This window comes from Muntiacus reevesi, chromosome 3, assembly GCF_963930625.1.
Source record: "Muntiacus reevesi chromosome 3, mMunRee1.1, whole genome shotgun sequence".
Lineage (NCBI taxonomy): Eukaryota > Metazoa > Chordata > Mammalia > Artiodactyla > Cervidae > Muntiacus > Muntiacus reevesi.
The window spans coordinates 87,205,130-87,230,168 of NC_089251.1; the positions used below are offsets into that span (position 1 = coordinate 87,205,130).

At 37.5% G+C, this 25,039-nt stretch overlaps 1 protein-coding gene across 4 annotated transcripts in view; it reads right to left on the minus strand.

Annotated features, from left to right (window-relative positions):
* Window positions 1-24,749, minus strand: part of SPAST (spastin) — a 53,437-nt gene extending 28,688 nt beyond the window's left edge. The window contains exons 1-4 of one of the 4 annotated variants that reach the window (XM_065929473.1): window positions 24,060-24,747; window positions 9,440-9,523; window positions 7,627-7,710; window positions 1,426-1,521 (exon numbers count right to left, since the gene is read on the minus strand). In XM_065929473.1, coding sequence (XP_065785545.1) covers window positions 1,426-1,521; window positions 7,627-7,710; window positions 9,440-9,523; window positions 24,060-24,468 — 673 coding nt within the window. In that variant the 5' untranslated portion in view covers window positions 24,469-24,747. Of the gene's footprint in view, window positions 1-1,425; window positions 1,522-7,626; window positions 7,711-9,439; window positions 9,527-24,059 lie in introns of all 4 variants that reach the window. The other 3 variants (XM_065929472.1, XM_065929475.1, XM_065929474.1) reach the window with 3 other exon arrangements.
* Window positions 24,750-25,039: the final 290 nt, after the last annotated feature.

Here is a 25,039-nt window from a genome sequence, read left to right on the forward strand (position 1 = left end):
GAAGATGATAGCAGGTTTCTCATAAAAATAACAGAAGTCAGCAGGCAACTGAGTGTGCTCAAAATGCTGGAGGAAAAAACAATGTTAACTTTCATCTGTTCCATATACAGGTGAAAAGCCAAGTAAGAATGAGGGTATTTGCAGACACTAGGCTGAGAGAGTTTACTGTCTACAAAACTTCATTAAAAGAAATATTAAAGCAGGTCTTTTAGTTAAAAAGCACAGAAAAGAGCAAGAACCTATAATGTGAAGCTAGAGAGCAAGGAAAAAAAAAAACATCAGACAGCTTGAAAGGGAGGAAAAATGGAAACTGAGTTACAGATGTAGAAAGCAGACTTGTCCTCACCAGGCAGTAGGGGCGGGGAGGGGTAAACAGAGACTGGGACTGACGCATACACACTGCTATGTATAAGGGAGACAGCTAACGAGAGCTTGGTGTGCAGCGTAGCGAACTCTATTCAATGTTCTGTAATGGCCTATACGGAAAAAGGATCTAAAAAAGAGTGGATATGTGTATAACTGATCCACTATGCTGCACACCTGGACCTAATATAACATTGTAGATCAGTTACATATAAATGATTTAAATAAAAGTTTTAAATAAAAACTTAAAAAACAAGAAATCTTTAAACTTTTTATTACATATGCATGTAGAAAGCAGTTTTCTTATGGTCTCTACTGCAAGTTTTCTGTTACAATTTGAACAAAGTAGTATTTACTTTAATAAAGTTTAAGCACTGGACATAGAACTAATTCTGAAAAAGTTACCAATAAAACTAGACAAGATGTCAGAGAACTTAGGAAATGAAGATTTCTTCCACCCAAACAAAACAAGACAAAAAAACATATAATTTTCTATAGGAGCTGATGTGATGCTCAAAGCTTATGGAGAACAAATTTAACTCATAGTAAATAATAGTACTCTAATGTTTCTCCTCACTGTGTGAACTCAGTTTCAAACTTTTTCCAACAGGGGTTATGATTAAATACTCATTCATTGTATAAAAGAAATGTATATGCATCGAAAACTGGTATATGATCAAAAAATTAAAATTACTGTCTCAAAAAACGCTGCTTTATAAAAACCTGGTATAGGTACCCATAGGAAAAAACACCAAAGCTCAAAATAAAATAGAAACAAAAGAACATCTTAATAATTTAGGAAAACGAACTTTCACATTTTATCATCTCAAAACTTGGAGGCTGTAAAATATGCAAATATAACATGTTGAGAATGGCTACACCTATTTGTTACATGTTTACATACCATGAATGACAAGGATGCTGTATTTTCTACACAGCCCTGTGCAAACAAAAACCGATCGAATCTATCACTGTAAAATCAAGTCAGCATTATCAGGTTAAGCAGGACTCTACTTTGCATGCAAGCTTTATTATTTGACATGTTAGCTAACCTAAACCCACCTGACTGGAGATGTCCATTACGGCATGTCAAGTTAGTACTGTCATTATAGACGTCCGTTTGTGACTTGGAAAATTGCAAACTTGGTTGCAGCTTCTCTATGCAACAGAGGGGGGTGTAAAAAAGAAAAAAATAAACAAACAGGGAACAACATAATAAAAAATGTTTATGTGAAAATTAAAAATGATTCAAGGTGTTAAAAAGTTATATAGCGAAGGATTTTGCATTTATATAAAATTATCTTTAACAACATAACTAATTAGCAAAAAACTCAGACATTAAAATAGCAACAGAAATAAACAAGTGAATGACTATGTTCAAAATATGCATTATTCAGGTCTGGTAATCCGAGGCAATTCTATAACACTACCATCACCAGTAAACATTTCCTGAATATCTAATACATTCAAATCATTGTATTTGGAGAACAGGATAGAGTTAGAAAGAGAACATCAAGAAGACTTTACAGAGAAAGTGGGCTGTGAGTTGGCTAGGATCTGGAAAGAATTTTTTAAAAAAAGGACATCTCATCAGCAAAAAAGAAATGCAATAAAGCAGAAAGGAATAAGCAAGCTGCAAAACTGTGTGTACAGTACCCTACCACTTATTTAAACACACATGTATATTTGTATATATAAAAATTCTCTCTAAAAAACACCCAGAGAAACTGGTAAATACTAGCTGCCTCTGGGGAGGGGAAATGAGTAGCTGGAACATAGCATGGGATGGATGCTTTTCCAACTTCTCAAAATTTTTGGCATGTGCATATAGTATCTATTTTTAAATTAATCAAAGATTTTAAAGGATTATTTCAACCCTACCCCTCCCCTCCCAGTTCAAAGAACAATGTAATCCTCTCAAGATCTGGCTCTCTATATCTAGGACCTGAACCCCAGAGTGCAGCGGTTTGAACTTTCTCGCCACCCTACGTCACGGTTGCCCTCTTTCCCCAGTCAAGTCACCCCATATTGCTAACTGATGACCACCTTGCTCCACCACTCATTCACTAGTATGAACTTGCTTCAGCATCAGTTTTCCAAGGGTCTCAAGGATTAAATAAAGTAATACATAAAGGACCTACCTAGGCTTCATTTATATTAGGGTGAAATTTTGACCATATTTATTTTACTGAAATACTCCAAGTTATCATTACTGATTCTTTTATTTATTTATTTTTATTTACTTATTTGGCTCTGCAGGATCTTAGCTGCGGCATGTGAACTCTTAGTTGAGGCATGTGGGATCCAGTTCCCTGACCAGGGACTGAACCCAGGCCCTCCTCATTGGGAGCCCAGTCTTGGCCACCGGACTGCCAGGGACGTCTCTCATTACTGATTCTCATCTCCAGTACTAAGAAGTCAACGAAGTGTAGCACATATATACTAACTCTCTTAAACTTTCACTTCTAAGGTCAGACAAGCAGGCGCTATGCTTGGTTTATGGCACACACACACATGCCTTTGGGACAGGTTAAATAGCAGCTACCCTCTCTGCACAAAGCACAAAGTTTTTGTATCCTAGAACTGGTTGATACAATATACCTTGGAGCCCTTTTATTGTTGTTAGTTAACAGATAGGTCATCCGATTTTTCTCAAAGATAATACTCTTCAAATCACCATATTGAGAAAGAAACTATTTGTGTTGTTAAAGACATAAATTAGAAAAAACTGATTTGTAAATGTCTTATTTATCAATTAACACTCTCTTCAACATTCTCTTCAATGTTAACAAAAAGGTCACGTAAATATTCATTATATAGCAAAAGAAACAGAAACAAATCCTTAGTTCTGATAACAAAGAATAAAAAACCACAGAACTTGTTTGTAGGGTTTACATTTACATGTGTGAAAAAGCACACATATACAATAGCAGGACACACTGATGCGGATCTGTTCCAGTTCATTTTTTTTTTTTTTTAAGAAAGTAAACTTAGTTTAATGCTTCCCTTTAGAATTACTAAAGGTCATACAGATTAACCAATGATTTAACATAAAACAAGTCACCTTGCTTCTTGATCCCCTCATAGGCAACCCCCACATAATCATCTCAGTGATCTACTTAGAAGGGAAATCTTACCACATAACTGGTGGACTTAAAACCCTTTAGCAGCTTCCTGCTGCCCACAGATCAGCACTGAAGCTCCTTGACATGACCAGCAAGGTCTACCACGATCTGCCTATACTTCTCATACCTGAGCAATCCCAAATTCATATCTCCATCAGCACCATGGTTTTCATGGTCCCTCAGTCTATGTTCTTGCTGTTAGTTCCTCCCGGAATATCCTTACTCCCAATCATTAATAACTTTTATTTATCTTTTTAAAATCCCATTTCAGGTTTTACTTCTTCCATAAAGACTTCTCAGACATGTATTTTCCCATCTCCACAAAATACATATGTATCTCCATCCTGCAGTGATGATTTATCTATTTATGCCTCCTCCACTATATCAACAAGAGCCTTAAACAGAAAAATATTTCATTCAATCTATCGGTAAATCTGTTTGCTCAACCTTCAAATACAATACTAATTCACCTGATGGTTACTCCTGGTATCACCCTAGTCCAAGACTCCATTTTCCCCCTAGCTTACCATAACAGTTGTCTTACTTATACTCTTGCAACATCACAACCAGGGATCCTTTTTATACTGAGGTCAGATTATGTTAGTCCTTTCCTAAAAATCCTTATAACTGCACCCCCACTTCACACATGGTAAAAGCTCAAATCTTCATAGTGCCCTCTAAAACCCTGCCTGTTGTCCAGACCCGACCCTCCCCACCTCCACCATCAGTTCTTTGATCTCTACTATACTCTCCTTGCTCCGGCGCACTGGTCTCTGCTCTGTGCTCAGTTATATCCAACTCTTTGCCACCCCATGGACTGTAGCCTGCCAGGCTCCTCTGTCCATGAGGATTCTCCAGGCAGGAATACTGGAGTGGGCTGCCATTTCCTTCTCAAGGGGGTCTTCCCAACCCAGAGATTGAACCCAGGTCTCCTGCATTGCAGACGGGTTCTTTACCGTCTGAGTCACCAGGGAAACTCAAACATGTCAGATGTATTTTCTTAAGACTTTGCATCAGCTCTTACTTCTCCACAGACATTCTTCTCCCAGGCACTTGCAAGATTAACTGACGTCAGCTTCTCAAAGAGGCATACCCTGACCATCCTATTTAAAGCTAAAAATTCAGACCACCTCCCATCTACTCCTAAACTGTTGTACTGTATTTTATGCTTTCTTTTCTCCATGTATTTATCACCATCTAACACATGGTATAACTTGTTTATTCTGTATGTTTACTGCCTACTGTCATTATTCCTCCTGCTAGAATATAAACTCTACGACACAGGGATCCTTGTCTATATCCTATTACAATATGATAAGTATTTCCCAAGTTAAGAAATAAATTCAGTTTATATCCCTTGGCACTCTATCTGGTACAGAGTAAGGATTCAATAACTGGACACTGAATAAAGCTAAATTTTTTTAAAAGGGCAACTGCCAAGTATACCAAGAAGCCAGTGCCAAAATTACCTTTCTATTTATAGCAGGTTTTACACTTAACCTTTGCTCTAAGTTCACTTTGACTAAGTTAAAGATATATAATACATAGGAACTCTTCCCCATCTCTATCAGAGAAGACATATCCTCTCAAACCAGTCTGTATGGGGAACTCCCAATATCATTCTCCATCCTAATTGGATACCTATCAGCCATCCCACCTCTGAAAAGCTCCATTTTTTAAACAGCACACGATACTTAAATACACTCTATTGTGCACTTTTGCACACGTCGTCTTTACTGTCTTTTGTATATAACTCCCAGACATTCTGCGTTCTCAAAAGACAGGAATATGTTGATGATGTCTTTTATACCACCCTCTCATTTTTAAAGTAACGTCTTTCATGAATGGACATATCATATTTTTGATAATAGACAACAACAGCATTCAAATATTAATTCTATTAATACCTAGCTTCATGTTATATTATTATATATCCTTTTTGTTCATTCTTCTAATAACACACAAAAAAATTACAAAGCTGCATTTAAAGACAGGTCTACAAACTGATGAGCTGCTTCTAATGTTTTATCATATCACAACTTACAATAAAAGATTAAAAACCAGCTATTGTTCAATTTGAAACAGGTTATAAAATGTTCCATAATCAAACAATCTACATCACATATATTGATACTCCGTATATATACTACAAGGTGTTACAGCTAAAACACATAGAAGGGACCAATTAGAACAACTAGGTAATTATTTTACTACAACAACCCTTGATATACTATAACACAGTAACCCTCACTTAAGAAGGCGAACCCTGGCAGTCACAGGAGCCAGGGGAACACTGTCTTGTTAGCTATCTGAAAACAGTAAGGGCTTCCTTTTCAACAATGTGGGGGAAAAATTTATAAACACAACAGACCATGTAAGAATGAATGGATGAATGACTGAATGAGTAAAATACAAATGTATATATATCTACTCAAAAGCAGGGGTGGTAATTACACACAGGTAAGGAGATGGACAAAACCCAGCATTTCTGAGCACTTGCTTATTCAACAATTCATTGGTCACAAATATGGTAAGACAATAATTATCTATCAGCCTCATGTTACAAATGAAATAAAAAAAGACTGAGACATGCTAAATAACTTATCAAAGTCGCAGAGCAACAAGTCAAGTCTGCCTGTTTGCCAAGTTTCTATACTACCTATACCACTTCAAGCTTTGGTAGAACCAACCATCCAAGAAGGGTGGGTTTTAGTTCCCCTTTGTTTGAAAGGCAGATTTACCGTAACATATTTTTAAAGCCTATACCATCAAATAGAAAATGAGAAGTTTCTCATTATAGTTCTTTTCCAACTGATAAACACAGAAGGAATGACAATTACAATGTCACTGGGCACAAGTCATCAACTGCTACTAACATCATTAAGAACTACTGATGGATAAACACAAAACCACCTATCAAGCAGTCTTACCATTAAGAAATAAAAAGCTACTTTCAATCCAATTAAGGCTCTATATTCATATCAATTTATAGGGAGGACAAGAACATATTAAAAGATAACATGGATATACATGCAGCAAAATACAGACTATAGGAAAAACTATGTGGCAAAGATTTGGTTCATAAATCACAAGAAAAAGAAAAAAACAGATGTGTATATTAAAAAAGACATATAGTATGGATCTACTTGAGATCTGGATTCAAACAATTAAATTATAAAAAATATAGTAGCAGTTATTAAATTATGAGATACTGACTGCACAGTATGTATTAAATCTAGAAACTGACCTTCTTTGGCTATTATTTTTATGTTTGTTATTAAAAGAACTATTTTTTTAGGTGTGATAATGGTATTTTGGCAATTTCCCCCCCCGGCGGCCATGTCCATGACCCCATTTAATACAGCTTCCTCAGAAGGAGGAATCATTACCTTCATTACCTATAATGAAATGAGTTTTATTTTTGAAGGTTCCAAGTACAAAGCAAAGTGAAAAATACAAATGGTACACAGGAGATAAGGGAAGAAGGGAAACATAAGAAGGTACATTCTTCTTCTCACTTTGGGAATTTCATATTCAAAGCATCTTTATCTTTTGAGATACAATATAAGATATTTATAAATGAAATAAAAAGATATCAAGAAATAGTTTCAAAATAGTAATATGAAGCTGGGGGAAGTGGGCAGGGATATAAACTGGGGTTTGCAAACATTTTTTTGTAAAGAGCCAGAGAGTAAATATTAAAATATTTTCAAAAGTTATATATTAAGAGGCTTTGCAGGCTACATGATCTCTATATCAACTCCTCAATTCTGTCACTGCAGCACAAAAGCAATCAGATAATATACAAAGAAATGAGAGTAGCTTTGTGCCAACTTATAAAAACAGGCAGTGAACTGAACTGAGTCCATAGGCTATAATATGTCAATCTTGAATCAAGGCCAATGATAAACTGATAATTACCAAAGTTGAGTGATAGATAATTAGTTTAATATGCTCTTTTCTGTATTTTAGAAATTTTCATGAGTTAAAAAAAAGACTAGAACATATTTTCAAGTGTGTTCTTGTGTGATCATTGATCCAGTGTGATCACTGATTTATTTCTAACTACATTTAGAATTTCACTAAACACAGATTTCAAATGTATCTCACTGCAGTTACACAATTCATTAATTGATACCTAATAGTTGTAAACGGTCCTTGGCCATAACTAAATTAGTCATCATTTTAGCTTGAAGGCGTCTAGCTCTTTCACACTGTTCGCCTGAAAGAAAAAGCAGAAAAAAATAATTAAAATATCTACATTTACCTACTAATACTGCTTCAAGATAAGTTATCATAACAACTAATCTCAAGAGAAGTCATTGTCTTTATGAAGAAATTAAGAAAATATCATTTTCAAATAATACCTTTAAAAAAATCAGTTATAGTTCCTTATGATAGTATCAGACTTAGTGTGGTATTTCATGGATTTCATGGGTTATGAGACATATTTTTTCCCCTACATTTAAAAATCTCTGAAGTTGGGAAGTGTTTTAACACCAGTGCCAGCCTACTAATGCTATCAGCCAGACTGCAGTCACAACACAGCTTATCACTGCCTCTGCACACAAAAATTTGGTTATAGATATTAATATTTCTATTACAGCTATATCTAAATAAGATCAAGACAGCAAATTGAATAAGGTTAAAATTCAATTCTATGTGATAAGAAGAGAATGTGTTAATAGTTTAACTGACATTTTTTTCTCTCAGTGGTACAATCGAAAGCATCTTCAATTCAATGAAATATTTTTCTCATAACTAACTCATTTTCTTTGACCTCTTCTTCTATACATTTGACAAAAAATAGCAAATATATTTTGTACATAATTTATAAAGTGATGCTCATAAACTCATGAAAGTCTCCAAGACCCAGCCTCCCATGTTTACTTGTTCTGCTCTCTTATATATAGGAGACCAGTAGCTACAGAAATAGTCAAAATGAAAAGGAGACAGAAAAAATCATGGTAAATATTGAACACATTGTAGTTATTGGAGATTACCTGATATAAATTATAGAATCAGTCAGCCAGATAAAATATCTATTGGGTGGATTGATCCCTAAGGCTAAGATTCTTAACCCATGTATTATAATTTCTGCTTCTGAATTTATTAGAGCTATGACAGCCAAAGTACTTTACTTATTTAATAGTGTGACGTATTATTTAATAGTGTGACGTATCACAAATATTCACGTACAGTATTTAAGAACTCAGGCTCTGAAGCCAGACTGCCTGAGTTCAAATCCTGACTCTACCTCTCATGTCTATGAGACCTCAGGCAAGTTACTTAACTTCTTCCCACTTAAGGTTTTTAATCTGAAAAATAAGGATAACAGTAGCAGCTTCAGAGTGTAGGGCTGTGGTCAAATCAAAAGAGATGGTAAGTATGAAGCACATAAAATGATGCTTCGGTACACAGTATGTGTGCAAAAATTGTTTTCTATATATTTAATGACAATATTAGACTCTGATTTTTAATTTGATGTGACAGAAAAGATGAAAAATAACTACTTTCATTTTAAAAGGTCATGAGTAAATAAAAAAAAACATTACAGCTCATATTCTAACATGCAGTCACGCATTACCCACAGTGCAAAAGGGGGATCTGTGGATTAACTACTCCTTCCCTGCCTTGACAGCAAGGAAAGGACGAGGTTTCAAAGACAGGGCTACAAATAGGGTTAAAATATCATGAATCATGGTTCCAAGGAGGACACAAGTAATATACTATTTTTTATCTTACTGCTATAGGCAATCAAGTTTAAGCATATTTGATCATAACTTCATTTTTAGCACAGGTAATAAAGCATTAACTGTAAGTCTAGAAAGATTAACAGTAACATTTAAAAATCTGTTAAATACTTTTATTTAGATAAACATATCTGAAATCCAGGCAATCATGTGAATATAATTTGGGATGCCACTAAATAAATGTAAATACAACCTTACCTTGTCCTGTAACTACGACAGCTATTCCTTTTTCTAGTTCTTCAATACCTTTCTTATACCATTCCACAGCTTGGTCCTTTTGTCCTACTTTAAAATAAAAATAATAATTTGTATAAATCATATGTGTGTCTGTGTGCATGTGCTAAGTTGCTTTAGTCGGCGTGACCCCACGGACTGTGTAGCCCACCGGCCTCCTCTGTCCATGGGATTCTCCAGGCAAGAATACTGAAGTGACTTGCCATTTCCTTCTGCAGGAGATCTTCCTGACCCAGAAGATCTGGGTCTCCTGGACTGCAGACAGATTCTTTACTGTCTGTGCCACCAGGGAAGCCTAACCTAAGAATACACTAAATATTTTTGAAAGCATGCTCTTTTTAGGAGATACACAGGAAAAAAAAGGGGGGGTGGGTTGTGATCAAGTAAGCTTGAAAACTGTTACTCTGTGACTTCTTAGTCCTTTAGCATCCTAATGAATAAGTGGCTCTGCAAGAGAGGAATACATATAGGTCAATGTTTCTCAGTTTCAGAGCGGAGAGTCTTTTGTTGTTTATTATCTCATGATATTAATGCTTAAAACCACTGTAGTAGTGTGTTAGAGAAATAAACTTGACTCCTCAAGATTTTACTTTAGATAAATGGTTTTTAAAATATATACTGTTAGAAAACATAAACATGATTTCAATATAATGAGAAAAAAATAAGCACTGTTTAACCTAACTGAATATGATGTAACATGTTCATTGTTGGGCGATCCTTTCAAGAGTTAGTTTTTATTTAACAAATGACAGTACCATGAGAACTGGCATGAAAGGTTGCAAGTGTGGCCATTTAGTAACACATTTCTATTTTCTTTGAAACATGACATTTATTCTTGATTCAAAATTAAGCTCTAAAAGGACCTAAAAATTCACCATGATCAAAATATGTGTAGAATATTTCTTTAAAGTGGTAACAAGTATATGCAAATTTCATTGGTTTTTAAAATTAATTTCTTGGTCCTTAGAATCTGCAACGCCTCATAAGTGGCTAATACAGAGACACAGTAAAGCAAAGGTGGAAATCATCCATAAGAACTGCTTTTCGTTTTTCCCAACTCATGTCCCTATTTAATTAAAAATTCCCATGCTATTCTTCAATATAATTTGAAATGTCATCATCAATAAAATATCATGACTCTCTTGATAACAAAGAATAGATGAAGTCTTATTAAAAACATCACACACAATAACTAAGAAATGCTGCTGGGCTTTGCTGGTGGCTCAGTGGTGGGGAATCCCTCTGCCAGTTCAGGAGACGTGGGTTTGATCCCTGACCCAGGAAGGTCCCACCTGCTGTGGAGCAACTAAGCCTGTGAGCCACAGCTACTGAGCCTGTGTTTGAGAACTCAGAAGCCTCAACAACTGAGCCCAAGTGCTGCAACTCCTGAAGGCCAGGTGCCTAAAGTCCGAGCTTCACAAGAGAAGCCTCCGCAACGAGAAGTCTGCGCACCACACCTAGCGGGAGGCCCCCACTCACCGGAGCTAGAGAAAAGCCTGCTCAAGAATGAAGACCCAGTATAGCCATAAATAAGTCAAAAACTTTTCAAAAAAAGAAATGCTGTCCCCTTATCAGTGTGTACTCCACCCCCTCTCAAATAAATCACTAACTAGATTCAGCCCCTTAGGGTACTTTCTTACTTACTATGGTGCCATTAGTATTTTACAGTGTCTGATCCAGAATAAGTGCTCGATAAGTACTTGACAATGACGCATGAAAAAATTATTAAGCATTTAAGTCAATTCACACTATGTAGATGCTTACTTTCCAGTTTTTTGTTAAAAGAATCTGTTTACATTTTTGGTTTTATAATTTAAAAAAGAAGCAAATTACAAAAAACAGTAAAATAGCATTTGCATTCTGAGTGGTAGGAATATTGATAATAATGTCACATTTGCCTTAGAATTTTAAAAATAAAGTGCAATTTAACAGATACAACAGAAAAGTTCTCTTTGTTGCTCTTCTTCCCATTTCCATGCTCCTTTCCTTCCCAGAAATCAGTATTACTGAGTGCCTATCTTACTTGCACATTTTTTCTATTGTTCCTATTTTATTTCTATCACTTTAATTTAAACATATACATTGTTTCTGAGATCTATGTGGCTACATAGCGATCCCGTTCATTTATTTTGACTTCTGTATAGTATCCTATCCTATAGTTTAACTATTTCCTATGAAAAGATATGTAGGTTTCCAGTTTTCCAGTATTTCAGGTAATGTTAGAGTAAACAGTCTCGTACCTGTCCCTTTATATACATGTGTCAGTTTCTCTAAAAGTATATACACGTATGCTTAAGAAGAGAATTGATGAGTCACAGGTGCATCACATACTCTCCACTAACCGGAAATCAACAAAATGGTTTTTGAAAGTGCTTATATCAATTTATATTCCTATTAACAGTGTATGACTGTTCTCACTGGCAACATCTGAACAAAATCTTTTAAGAAATTTTACCACATTACATGGAGGCAAGTGAAATGACTGATTCTGTGCAAATAAACTCACATGCTCAATAATTACTCAATTACCTAGTATTCTTTGGTAATAGGAAGTTGATTTACTGCCTTATTTGAATCTCGGATGTCAGTATGATAGTAGAAAATGAAAATGCATAGATTATCTCTTATCTAAAAGTACAAGACCACTGGAGAAAGGAGAGATGTATAAATCAATGGGACAGAAATACAGAAATAGACCCATACAGACATTATTGATCTGACTCTGACAAAGATAACAAGGTAATTCAAAGGAGAAAGAACTTTTTAAAAAACGCGACATTGGAATAACAGGTATCTATAAGCAAAAAAACTTCACATGACATACAAAATTTAACTTAAAATGGGTTATAGACCTAAATGTAAAACCTAAAAATATAAAATTTATAAAAGAAAACAGACAAAATTCCTTGTGATCTTGGCTTTAGGCCAATTACAAACCTTAACAAGAAAAATTGATAAACCAGACTTCATAAAAATTAAAAGCTCCTGCCCTTCAAAAGACAGAGTTGACAATATAAAGACAAGCCACAAACCGACAGGGAGAAAATATTTGCAAACAATATGTCTAATAAAGGTCTTGTAACCAGAATATATACAGAACTCTTACAATGATATTTTAAAGTCATTAAAAAATACTGTGCAAAAGATCAAAACGTACACTTTACCAAAGAAGAGAGCACAAGAAATGATGTTCAACATCATTAGCTATTAGGGAACTACAAAACTATAAGATTTTAATTTTGAATGGGAAAAATTACAAGACAAAGTATAATGAATTTCTCATACATTTGCAGGGGTGACTATAAAATCAAACGGTCATTTTCGAAGAGTCTGGTAGTTCCTCACAACATTAACATATTCTTACCACGTGATTTAGCTCTTCTTCTACATATTTACCCTAAAAAATTAAAACATCAAAGACCTGTACGTGAATGTTCACCAACTTTATTCATAAAAGCTAAAAACTGGAAAAAACCCAGATGTCCACCATCTCGTGAACAGATTAACAAATTAGGGTACAACCATACACAGAATACTACTCAGCAATAAAAAGGAACAAAATACTGATGCATGTAGGAACAGAGATGAATCTCAAAAGATGCTAAGTGAAAAGAGCCTGACACAGAGGCTACACACCGCATGACGCCACTTACAGGCAAGCTCCAGTGACAGAGCAGACTGCTGACAGCCAGTGGCTGAGGGGGGGCCGAGGGGCCCAGAAAGAGACCCAAGGGGGCTTCTGCGGCGACCGAACATTCCACACGCTGACTGCAGTGACAGTTTACACACTGTTTGTCAAAACTCACTGAACTACACAGATCCCTAAAAAGGCAAACTTTACTGTGTGTAAATTATACCTCAGTAATTAAAAGTGCAATACTCTAACATTTAGATACAAGAACAATTATTCTGAGTTGGATAGTAATACCAGAGCTAAAATTGTGATTACAAGAATAAGATTAGAAAAGAAAAACTAGAAAAAATATTTTAAAAACATCCGTTTGAAGGGATCAGAGAGTTTTCAAAACAGTGAACATTACCAAAATTTGGAAGGAGAGATCATTTTAGGCCCATTAGGATGGTTATTTTGAAAATTACCAAAATATGAAAAAGAGAAACGCTGAAGAGCTGAGTCTACCATCTGGGGCATATCTCTGCTTTAAGTGAAGTGAAAGTCGCTCAGTCGTATCTGACTCTTTAAGACCCCATGGACTGTAGCCTGCTGGGCTTCTCTGTCCAAGGAACTCTCCAGGCAAGAACACTGGAGTGGGTAGTTGTTCCCTTCTCCAGGGGATCTCCCCAACTGAGGGACTAAACCCAAGTCTCCTGCATTGCAGGCAGGTTCTTTACCATCTGAGTCACCAGAAAAGTCCAAGAATACTGGAGCGGGTTGTCTATCCCTTCACCAGATCTTCCAGACCCAGGAATCAAACCAGGGTCTTCCACATTTGCAGGCAGATTCTTTACTAGCTGAGCTACCAGGGAAGCCTGTCATCAATTCTGAATGCGAATGTGACCAGACTCGTGGAACTAAGTTGACAAAAAATGAATTCCAGGGGATGTCCAGGAGAATTAGTGGCAAAGATTCCTAGATTTTGATTGGGCCTTTACATCAGTGAAAAAGGCTAGCTTGCATACAGACTGACACCAACACTCAAATCACTTAAATTCCTTAAGTTAGGGGAATCTACAGCCTATAACCTTCGATGACCACCCTACCAACTAAATTTTTTATATATATTTTTCTTTTTGGACACGTCACACAGCTTGTAGGATTTTAGTTCCCCAGCCAGTGACTGAACTCAGGTCCCGGCAGTGAAAGCATCAAGTCCCATCCATGGAACCGCCAGGGAATTCCCCCTTTTGACTAAATCACGGCAGAAAAATCAAAACTTACAATGATCTCCAGCACACAAAAGGCCTTCAGCAGTTCTTGGTTTCCCTTATACATCTCCCTCTCTCCTATATGGGCCCCAATAACATTCAAACTCAACCAACAAAACTACATCAAATCAAAAGAAGAATGGGATGGCAGAAGCTTACAATCAATGGTTGCAGTTGTAGCTGAAACTATTAGCCAATAATCTGAACTACACACACAGTATGGCTCATAATCTAGGAAGTACATAATCTATGAACAACAGTGGCCCAAGGGTCAAATACAGTCAGCTGCCTGTTTTTCTATATAAAGCTTTACTGGATCACGCCCCCATATATGAGTGTTGAATAGTTGTGAAAGAGCACTTGAAGTATTTACTCGACACTTCAACAACAACAACAACAACAACAACAAATGAGGGCTTCCCTGGTGGTTCGGTGGTCAAGAATCCTCCTCCCAATGCAGGGGACATGGGTTCAGTGCCCGCTCTGGAAAGATCCTACCCTGAGGAAAGATAAGCCCATGCGCCACAACTACTGAGCCTGTGTTCCAGAGCCCAGGAGTCACAACAACCAAGCCCAAGTACTGCAAATACTCAAGTCCGAGCACCCAGAGCCCAGGCTCAGCAGCAAGAGAAACCACTGCAATGCCCACCCACTCACAACTAGAGAGTGACTCCCGACTTGCTGCACCTAGAGAAAGCCCATGTGCAGCAACAAAGACCCAGCGAAGCCATAAATAAGTTCTTAAAAATGAATGCAAAAATGGGCAAAGAACTTTAATAGACATTTTTCCCAAGAAGATATGCAAATGGACAATAAGCACATGAAAAGATGCTCAACATCATAAGTCATTACAGAAATGCAAATCAAAACTATGATGTGATACCACTTCACATTAATTAGCATGGCCATTATTTTACAAAGTAAACAAACCTTTAAACTAACCAATGTGGAGAACTTAGAAACCCTTGTGCACTGGTGCTGGAAATGTAAAAATGCAAGGCTGCTGTGGAAAGCAATTTGGCAGTCCCTCAAAAAATTAAACATAATAATTAACATATGATCCCACAAGTCTACTCCTATGTGGATACTCAAAAGCACTGAAAAAGGGGCTCAGAAACTTGTATACCAATATTTATAATATTTTTTTTAGCTATGCCTTATAGCATACAAGCTCTTAATTCCCAGACCAGTGATCAAATCCATGCCACCTGCACTGGAAGCATGGAACTTCAGCCGCTAGACCACCAGGGAAGTCCCTAGAGCAGCATTATCAACAATAGATAGAAACAACCCAAATATCCAGTAGCAAATGAATGGATAAACAAAACATGGCATACACATACAATGGAATATTATTCAGACTAAAAAAGGAATGAAATTTGTTACATGCCTCAGCATTGCTTCTAGATGCCGAAATGCTACGTGAAGTGTCAGACACAAAAGGACAGATACTATGTGATTCCACTTATATGAGGTACCCAGAATTGGCGAAATCAGACAGAAAGCAAAACAGAGGCTATCAGGGACTGGGACAAGGGAAGAATAGAGAAGGGGAAATGAGGAGTTATTGTTCAATGGGTACTGAGTTTTGGTTTGGGAGGATGTAAAGCTCTAGAAACGGATAGTGGTAATTGTTGCACAATACCGTGAATGTATTTTTCTTTTCTTTTTTTGGCCATGTGGCATGCAGGATCTTAGTTCCCCGACCAAGGATTGAACCGTGCATCCTGCAGTGGAAGCAAGGAGTCTTAAGCACTGGACTGCCAGAGTCCCCTGTGAATGTATTTAATGCCACTGATTCCCACACTTTAAATCATTAAAATGGCAAGTTTTGTTATCTATGTTTTACCACAATAAAAAAATTACTAAATGACCAATCACAGGCAGTTTGCTGACCCCTTGTACACAGCAATGAAAATAAGTAATTACTGCCAAAAGTAACCTCAAAGATTAATTGGACAAGCATGAAGTGAAGTGAAAGTCGCTTAGTAGTGTCTGACTCTTTGCAACCCCATGGACTGTAGCCCACCAGGCTCCTCTGTCCATGGAATTCTCCAGGCAAGAATACTGGAGTGGGCTGCCATTCCCTTCTCTAGGGATCCTCCCAACCTAGGGATGGGACCCAGGTCTCCTGCACTGCAGGCAGATTCTTAACCAGCTGAGCCCCCAGGGAAGCCCCCTGACAAGCATAATATTCAGCAAAAGCAGCCACACACAAAAAGAATGTCAACTGTAGGATTTCATTTATTAAGCTGATTTATGGTGTAAGAAGTTAGGAACCAAAAATACCTTTGTGCAGGGTGTGGAAAGGTGGTGAGCAGAAGGGAGGATGAGAAAGGCAGTCTTCCAGAGCAATATTCTATTTTTTGACCTGGTGAGATTTCAAACTGCTATGTTCAGCTTAATAATTCATTAAGCAATACACAAAGTGTGTACTTCATGTACACTTTAATAAAAGTGTACTTAAAACTGAAAAAAAAAAATACAAGTTTTTTTTTGTATTTGAAGATTAAGTATTTTGAAATGGAGAGTCCCCACACATTAAGTAAAAAAGTTTACAGATCAGTTTCTAGGCAACATGATTCATTTTCTTCTAATGAATAAATATTTATGTTTATGTAATAGACAAGGTTAGGAAACTTATCAGTAATCATCTAAGGATAAGATTACAGAAGATTTTCACTTTCTATATTCATGCATTATTTTAATTTTTGATGTGTGTTACTGTACAAGCAACAAAAATACTGATGATATCCGTCTTTAAATAAAGATAAGAATACTGGACTAATTTGTGAATTATCTATTGCATCTTTTTCTTCACATGTTAGTAGAACCCAGACTGCCACTGAGAAGATCAAAACAAGAGCAGCTTGGGTAGAGAGGATGTCAGTTTGCAACTAGTTACAAGTCAGAAGTTGCAAACTTGTAACTAGTTAGAAGAGTTAGAAGAGTTAGAAGATAGAGATTTAAATCCTTGCTCATTTAAGAGCTCTCTGACTTTGGGAAAGTCAGGCAATCTCTCTGAGCTTTAGTCTCCTTAACTAAAAACAAGATGACACTTCTTCTACCTAACTCCGTGTGGCAAAGATCAAATGAAACAGGGCATGGGATAATATTTTAATAAAAGAGACATGTAAAAATTACTTTTGGCATACTTAGTAAACCTATTGATAAATATAAATCCTTCTACTGCAGAACTGTATGCACAGTTGTATTGTTCCTCTTAAAGCCCACTGTTTTTACTCACCTATTTAGTCCTTCTTAAGCAACATTCTACAAACAACTCCAGGAAATAAGTATATCCATTTTCCTACACAATTTTCTGCTAGCAGCTTGCAAGTGTCACATTTGAAAGTAACAGGAATCTTTAAAGACCTTACAGTAGATTTTAATGTGTGCGAATCCACAATGAACTATAGAGGCCATGAAGCATCAGACTGACAGCTACCAGGTTCATTCTCTCATAGTTCACTATTACAGAAAGGATTCTTTTTATTATTTTAATTCAGCAAAAAGGCCGTATTTGCGTTCATGTTCAAACATCAAGGTTTATTTCTGAAATGAAGGTTTATTTTTTTCCCCATTTAACTGGAAAGGTTTTCAACCCCATGTAAAGAAATCATTACAGTTTTGGACATTTTCTTTAACCTTAAGAATTTCAACTTATTTTCTTTAAAAATCTTTTGTATTTACTATGGATGGATGGTGGATAATTTTAACTTTTATGCATTATTGGTATTTTCCAAATTGTCTATCAAGAGCTTGCATTCTGGGCTTCCCAGGTGGTTCAGCGGTGCAAAAAAAATCCTTCTGTCAATGCAAGAGACACAGGTTCGATCCTTGATCCGGTGAGATACCACATGCCTTGGAGCAACTAAACCTCTGTACCGCAACTATTGAGCCTGTGCTTTAGAGCCTGGGAGACACAAATACTGAGCCCATGTGCTCCAACTACTGAAGCCGGAGCTCCCTAGAGCCTGTGCTCTGCAACAAGAGAAGTCACCACAATGAGAAAAGCCCATGCACCACAACTAGAGAGTAGTCCCCACTGGCCACACTTAGAGAAAAGCCCATGCAGCAATGAAGATCCAGCATAACCAAAAATCAATCAAGCAATCCTAAAAAAAAGTATGTATTCATCTATGAGTACATACATAAGAACAAAAAAATTCATTTTATCTCTTTTGTAATAAAAAGCTAGGATACTAAGTGAGGCTAAGAAGAGACTTCCATTTGTTTTTCTGAACTAAGAGTCATAATTAACAAATATATTTTTATATCACTCTTTAGATAATTTTCCTTCTTTCCCAAATCACATTTAGACTGCTATTTCCTAAAAGGAGGATAATAAAAACTAGATATCAAGGTTTAACAATGTTCAAGCATAACCTCTAGAGGCTGTAACCTTAAAAGAACTGTAAAATTAATAATAAAAGTAGCTCCTATTTTCTGAGGATCTACTATGCACAAGTACTGAGTATTTCACAAACATTATCTCAGTGTAACAGTAACTTGCTCAGGATCCTGGACAGTTAGAATTCAAATGTCAATTTGGGTAAGAGGCACTGCAATTTAAAAAGGATGAAATTAGACCCTCAAAGCTGAGACAACGAAAAGCAGCCCCTGACATCCAGGAGCTAGTACCATCAACTAAGCCTTAGTGTAGCAAGGAAATGATCTGACATTACAACTGTGCCTTGGTGTTATACTGAATATAAACAATTTCATAGAACATCAGACAGGTCCACTCTGTAATCATGATGAATGAAGATAAAAACAAGACTACTTTGCAATCATGTCTAAACACTCACAAAACATGAACAGTGCCCAAGAAACATCAAACATCCTTCTCTTTGGGCTAATGAGTGCCTCTCAACCAACCATAGCTTCATCCTCACTTTAGTCTCCCCTTCTGTGTCAAATTTTAAAAGCTTGATTACAGAATTATCCACAATTCCTGAAAGCATCCAATCCAGAGCAAAACCTTGCTTCCGTAACTCCTCCTCAAAAATCACTGAGTACAAGCCCAAATTCTGTACATTCTTTCTAGTTGCCTTTTCCTGAGATAAGGGATGGTTCCCCACGGTGTGTGTTCTCTTGGCTACAATAAGTAATACATCCCACTTTGTAAGCCACAGGTGTGTGTTCTAGTGATCGTTCACTGAAAGGCACTGGCATAATCACTTAAGAACAACAACAGTTAAGCACAAAATATCTCCATTTCAGCATAAAATATCTGCAAAAGAGCAGGAAAATGTGAATAGGCATAATCTGTCTATGCTATATCTATATGGCTGTAAAACATTTATTAGTCCCAAGAAAACCTCGATTTTGACATTTTTCTTTCCTCATTTACCAGAACAAATTGCTGAGTTTGAGTGTGCTCAAAGATGTTTTATTCTACAGGGTATCGAGAATGAGCAGTTGTTAATTCACAAAGCAAGAGTTAAAAAAAAAAAAAAAAGCTAGGTCAGCTTATTAATACCTTTACTGCTATTATATAGGTTAAGAGAGAGGAAAATTAGTAGAAAAACAGAGAATCTATACTTTGCTAGATTGAAAAATCCAACTATTATTGGGTAGAGCACAGAGAATAAGCTAGTGGAAAAAAGGCAAGAAGGGTTAGGAAAGATCCTTCTTTGGTAATTTAATACTTATTTACTGAGAACTGTCATCAGGATGAGTAACAATAATCTTAGGAATCTAGTTACCAGGTGAGTTTTACAGGGTGAACTGTATATTACATGAGGAAGGATATAAACTATCATAAAAAAAAACCCTAAAAACAGAACAAGAGAGGAAGTTCCTAAGAATGGCTGCTTTTTGGTCTTTAGTGCAAATGTCACTCCCTATTCTTCCAAAGAAATATGAAATGTTGGGAGGTGGGAGGGGGGATCGGGATGGGAAATACGTGTAACTCTATGGTTGATTCATATCAATGTATGACAAAACCCACTGAAAAAATTAAAAATTAAAAAAAAAGAAAAAAAAGAAATATGAAATGTTTATTGCATATTTAATAAAAAGTAATGTTATTCTCTGGGAAAAGTATGATATTTTCAGAATGTCAATCCACCAGAATAATTCTTTCCTTGTTCTAATCATTTAAAGCAGAAATTAGGCACAAAAAAATTGCCTGAAATCAATCCTTTCAAAGTAAAAGAAAATATACCAGATCTCCAGATCTGATACTTCTGATTTCTACTCTCTAGCTTCACCTTCTGAAAATAGATGTGGATAAGCAAGTATTTTGTGTGTGTTTTAAATAAAGAACAGTGTTGGGCTATATGAAATTATAAAATTATACAGTAGTTTAAAAAAAAAACCTCTTTTAAATATAAACTGACTAGAAATAAACAGAAAAGGATTTTATTTAGATAATTTCTATCCTTGTTGACAGATGCGGCATGCAGCCCTGTCTTATCTTGACAAACTGACTATCTCTCGCTCTCATAAAACAAACTGGGCCCTTGCTGTCTGTCAAGTCCTACATATCTGAGGTAATTGAACCACACCTAGACAATCAGTATTACTGTATTACTCAGGAGATTGCAGGCATGTCTACCTGTCTACCTGCAGAAACCATGCAAAGCATGTTAGTTCATATTCTGGTTAATCCAAAGAACCACTATTACAACCTCCTTTTCTTCCCCAAGTATTCCAAGGGGGCCTTGGAATTACACAATAGAGAACCTGCTTAGAATAAAATAAAAGTATGAAATTATGAATCTGTTCACCTAAACTCTGCTCCTAATTCTACTACTGTGCGTTCACTCTTTAAATTCCAGTTTCTCCAGATATACAGTGGATATCATAGGTTATCAGTTTTCCAAAGATGTTCAACAATAAATAAAATATCCACAAATCATTTAACTTCTTGGGAAAAAATGAAGGATATATAATATATACGAAAGAATACACACATTTTTTTTAAAGAATACACACATTTATTAATCACACAAGAAACATCTTAACACATCTCACTGGAGAGGAAGTAATTTTCTCTCAAGTTAACAACTAGAATGCAGAGCTGAGCAAATTAACTGATATTCAATAAATGCTTTAATGAACAAACTTCACATAATCTTTTATTAGGTGAATAGAATTTGCTGTGCTATTCCTTTCTAATCAAAATAGCATAGTTTTAGATAACCTAGGCATCTATGTTCAGCATCACAGTTAAGTATGCCATAAAAAAATAAAATTCAAAACAGTCACCACATAAACAACATTTACATATTACTTTGTTACAATAAGATTTAATTTGGCCTTTATTATTTAAAGGCACCAAATGTGTCAATTACCTAACATCATGACAGTCTGAAATAGCCCACTTCACCTGCTGGACTAAAGTGGCTTTCAGTATATTTATAAACTAAGTCAAGTTATCAAGGGAAAGGGAATGCAGGACATTACTAGCTCCTTAATGATTCAGGGGCTAACCAGAGAGTCAGGAAACTTGTGAAGACTATCTATTCAATTCATTTCTATTTGTTCATATATATTTTGATGCAGGAGGAAAGAGAGAGAATGAAATTCTCCTGGAATTAAGTTCTGTATTGTCAAGGATGCCGGAGAGGCAAACACACCTCAAATGTGAACTCTTGCATCTACGGAATTAAGGTTAAAATATAAAAAATTTCAATATGCTCAAGGGAAAATCTGAGATAAAAGAGAACCACAACAATATAAACTCAGTTTTACTTCACTTTCAAAGGAAAATGAATATAACTAATTTGCTTCAGTTTGAACCAATTTCCTTTGGAATATAATGTAGCAGTTGTAGAACTCAAACTAAAGAGTTATCACTGCCTATTCTGATGTCCACTTTAGAAACTAAAATATAAATAAAGCAAAACTTTCAAATAGAAACATTATCTGTTGAAAGAGAGTGAAATATGTGGTACATAGATTGCTGAAAATATTTAAATATTTTAAGAGGACTTAAATATAATAGAGGCATATATGTGATGCCCAAAGATAAATCACCAGCATGAAACCCAAGGTCTGAATTCCACTTCCATCACTTACCCCTCACATGGAACTGATTTCTCTTTAAGAGTCTAGGACCTTTTTTTAAAGCCTAAGTATTCGTTGATCTCTTTTGCTACCTCCCAACTCCCATCACTCAGTGTTAACAAAATTTCCTTGTGTGTACTGGCATTCTCTTTTCAAATACAACAAATGATCTACCCTCAAATTTATCCCTCTATTCAACTTTTGACCTAGATTAGTAAACTTCAGAGGACTCTATTATAATAAAATAGTGCAATAAAACAGTGCTTCACTAGAAAGGGATAATGGTATATGCTTCTTCATCCTCCTAAGTGATCTTGGATCTTCCTTAGAGGTGGTAAATAAAGCAGCTAATAAAAAATTTCCCTCCAAAAACACACAGTATTCTTTTCTTAAATGTGCCTCCTTTATTCAACTTTCTGAAACCTCCTCTCTGTCCTTTCACTCCAAACCCATGAATACCGGCCTCCTTCCTCATATCCTACTTCCCAGTCCAAGGCCCCACAAAGGAAATAGATTTCAACGAAACAGAAAATCTATAAGTTTGTGGAGTCAGCAGTGGAAACACTACAAAAGAACTGTAGACTGCTTTTTTAAAATACTAATGAACAATGCAAATGAGTAGTTACAGGCAAAAGATCTCAGCAAACTGGAGTTACGGATGAGAGGAGGGATTTTCAAAATGTTATACTTTCATTTATTATCTTCCACAAAAATTTTTCATTAGCAATCAGCATAGACTTCAAACGACCTGCTTCAACCTTCTGAACCTCAGTTTGTTCATCTGTAAAATACTGAAACTAACAGTATCTTCACCTCAGGGGGTAGTGGTGAAGATTAAACAGATTACACATGCAAAGCCAAGAAAATAGTGCCTGGCATATAAAAAGACTAAAAAAAAAAAAAAAAAAAGAATGTTAGTTTAAAAGAAATCTGAAGACTGCGGTACCCTTGCTTTCATCCAGAAACGGAAATCTTAACATTTTACTGTAAAATAGCATGTATACACTACTCCTATTCACTCAATATTTCAATTTAGAAATTCTGAATGGAATATTTGGAATATTCATTTAGATGAGATCAAATCAACCATTAGCAAAAGTTTTATACTAACACAGAATTTTATTGAAAATACTTAGATGTCATTATACTGACAAAAATAACTGTCATCAAACTTAAAAAATAGTGCAAATTCAGCTGTAATCATATGCAGCTGTTCCTTTCAAAATTAAGTCACCATTTGTTCTTTTTCTGACACCACAGTACTCTGCTTTCACTAAAAGCCTGTAACAAGGAACAGCTTCTTCGATATCAAAACCTTTTGGAAACCTGGCTCAGAGCAAGCCACTCACTGTTTACAGCGCTAGAAAGGATCTGTGTGGTCACTCTAGGACAACTGTCAGCAGCACGTCTAGATGTCTCACAGGGACTCGGGTCATGCAGAAATGTAGGTGTAGGCTAGTATCTGAAACAAAGTCGGCGGCAAGGGTGCCTGAAAAGGGGAGAGGTTTTCAACTGGATGAAGGTGAAGGTCTAACCCCGAGCAAGCGGTCTCGCAGGGCAGATCAGTAACCGGGGTGCCCGCTGGCTCCGGCAGGAAAGGGACGCAGGTGTTGCCCTCCCTCGAAGACCCCACCGCTTTCTTCCCGGCGCGGCCGCCCCCTGCCGCCAGCTCCCCATTTACCTTTCTCGTCCTCATCGATGCGCAGGGCGACGGAGATGTACTCGAAGGCCTGTTTGTGGAACGCTCGGACGCGCTCGGCCTCCCCGCCTGGCACCGGTGCCGGGGGCGAGGCCGAGGCCGGCGCGGCCCCGGAGCTCCTCTTGGCGGCCATGAGGGCGCGGGAGAAGCGCTGGCAGAGCCACACGAAGAGGAGCCCCAGGTGGAAAGCGACCAAACGCAGCAGCGCGAAGCCTACGAACAGCGGGTAGGAGAAGTAGTACAGGTTCCGCTTATGCGGCGATTGGGGCGGAGGGGCCGGCTTGGGGGCGGGACGGGAGCGGGCCAGGCAGGGGGGCGGAGGCCTGGGAGGCACCGGGCTGCTGGGGCCGCCGGAGCCTTTCTTCTTCCCTCGTCCACCCGGAGAATTCATTCACAGCTCCCACTGCCGCCGCCGCCATAACCCGCCTCCCGCAGACCGACGGCGGCCAAGCGACGGCGGCGGCCACTGGGACGGCAAGGGCCACAGACCCTCGCGCGCCCTCCGGTCCCAGGAGCTGTGCACCTCCGCGCGCTGCTCGCCGGCCCCGCCCCTTTCTCCTCGCTCGCCGGGGAGCGCAACCCCTTCTCCTCCTCCGCCGGTCGGTGGCTCCTGCCCCTCCCTCTCTCTGTCCTCTCGGCCGCTCGGTAGCTCAGAGCGGCGGCCGGGAGCGCAAGCGCAGCCCGTCAGACTCTTTCTCCGGCGCGTGCGCGCACGTCGCCGTCTTTGTTGCCCTGAGCTCCTTGTGCGCGTGTGCGCCGCTCGCCATTCCGTCCGTTCCCCCGCGGAACTACACTTCCCAGTATGCAGTTCGGCCTACTTAGCCCTTAGGGACCCGTAGCTCAATCGATTTCGCTGACCCTGGCAGCTCGATATCAGGGCACCTAGACCGTCAACTCAAGAAAGGGGCCGCTGCAGCCTGGGCTCCCTCGACTAGTTCGCAGGACTTGCAATGTCATCGTTT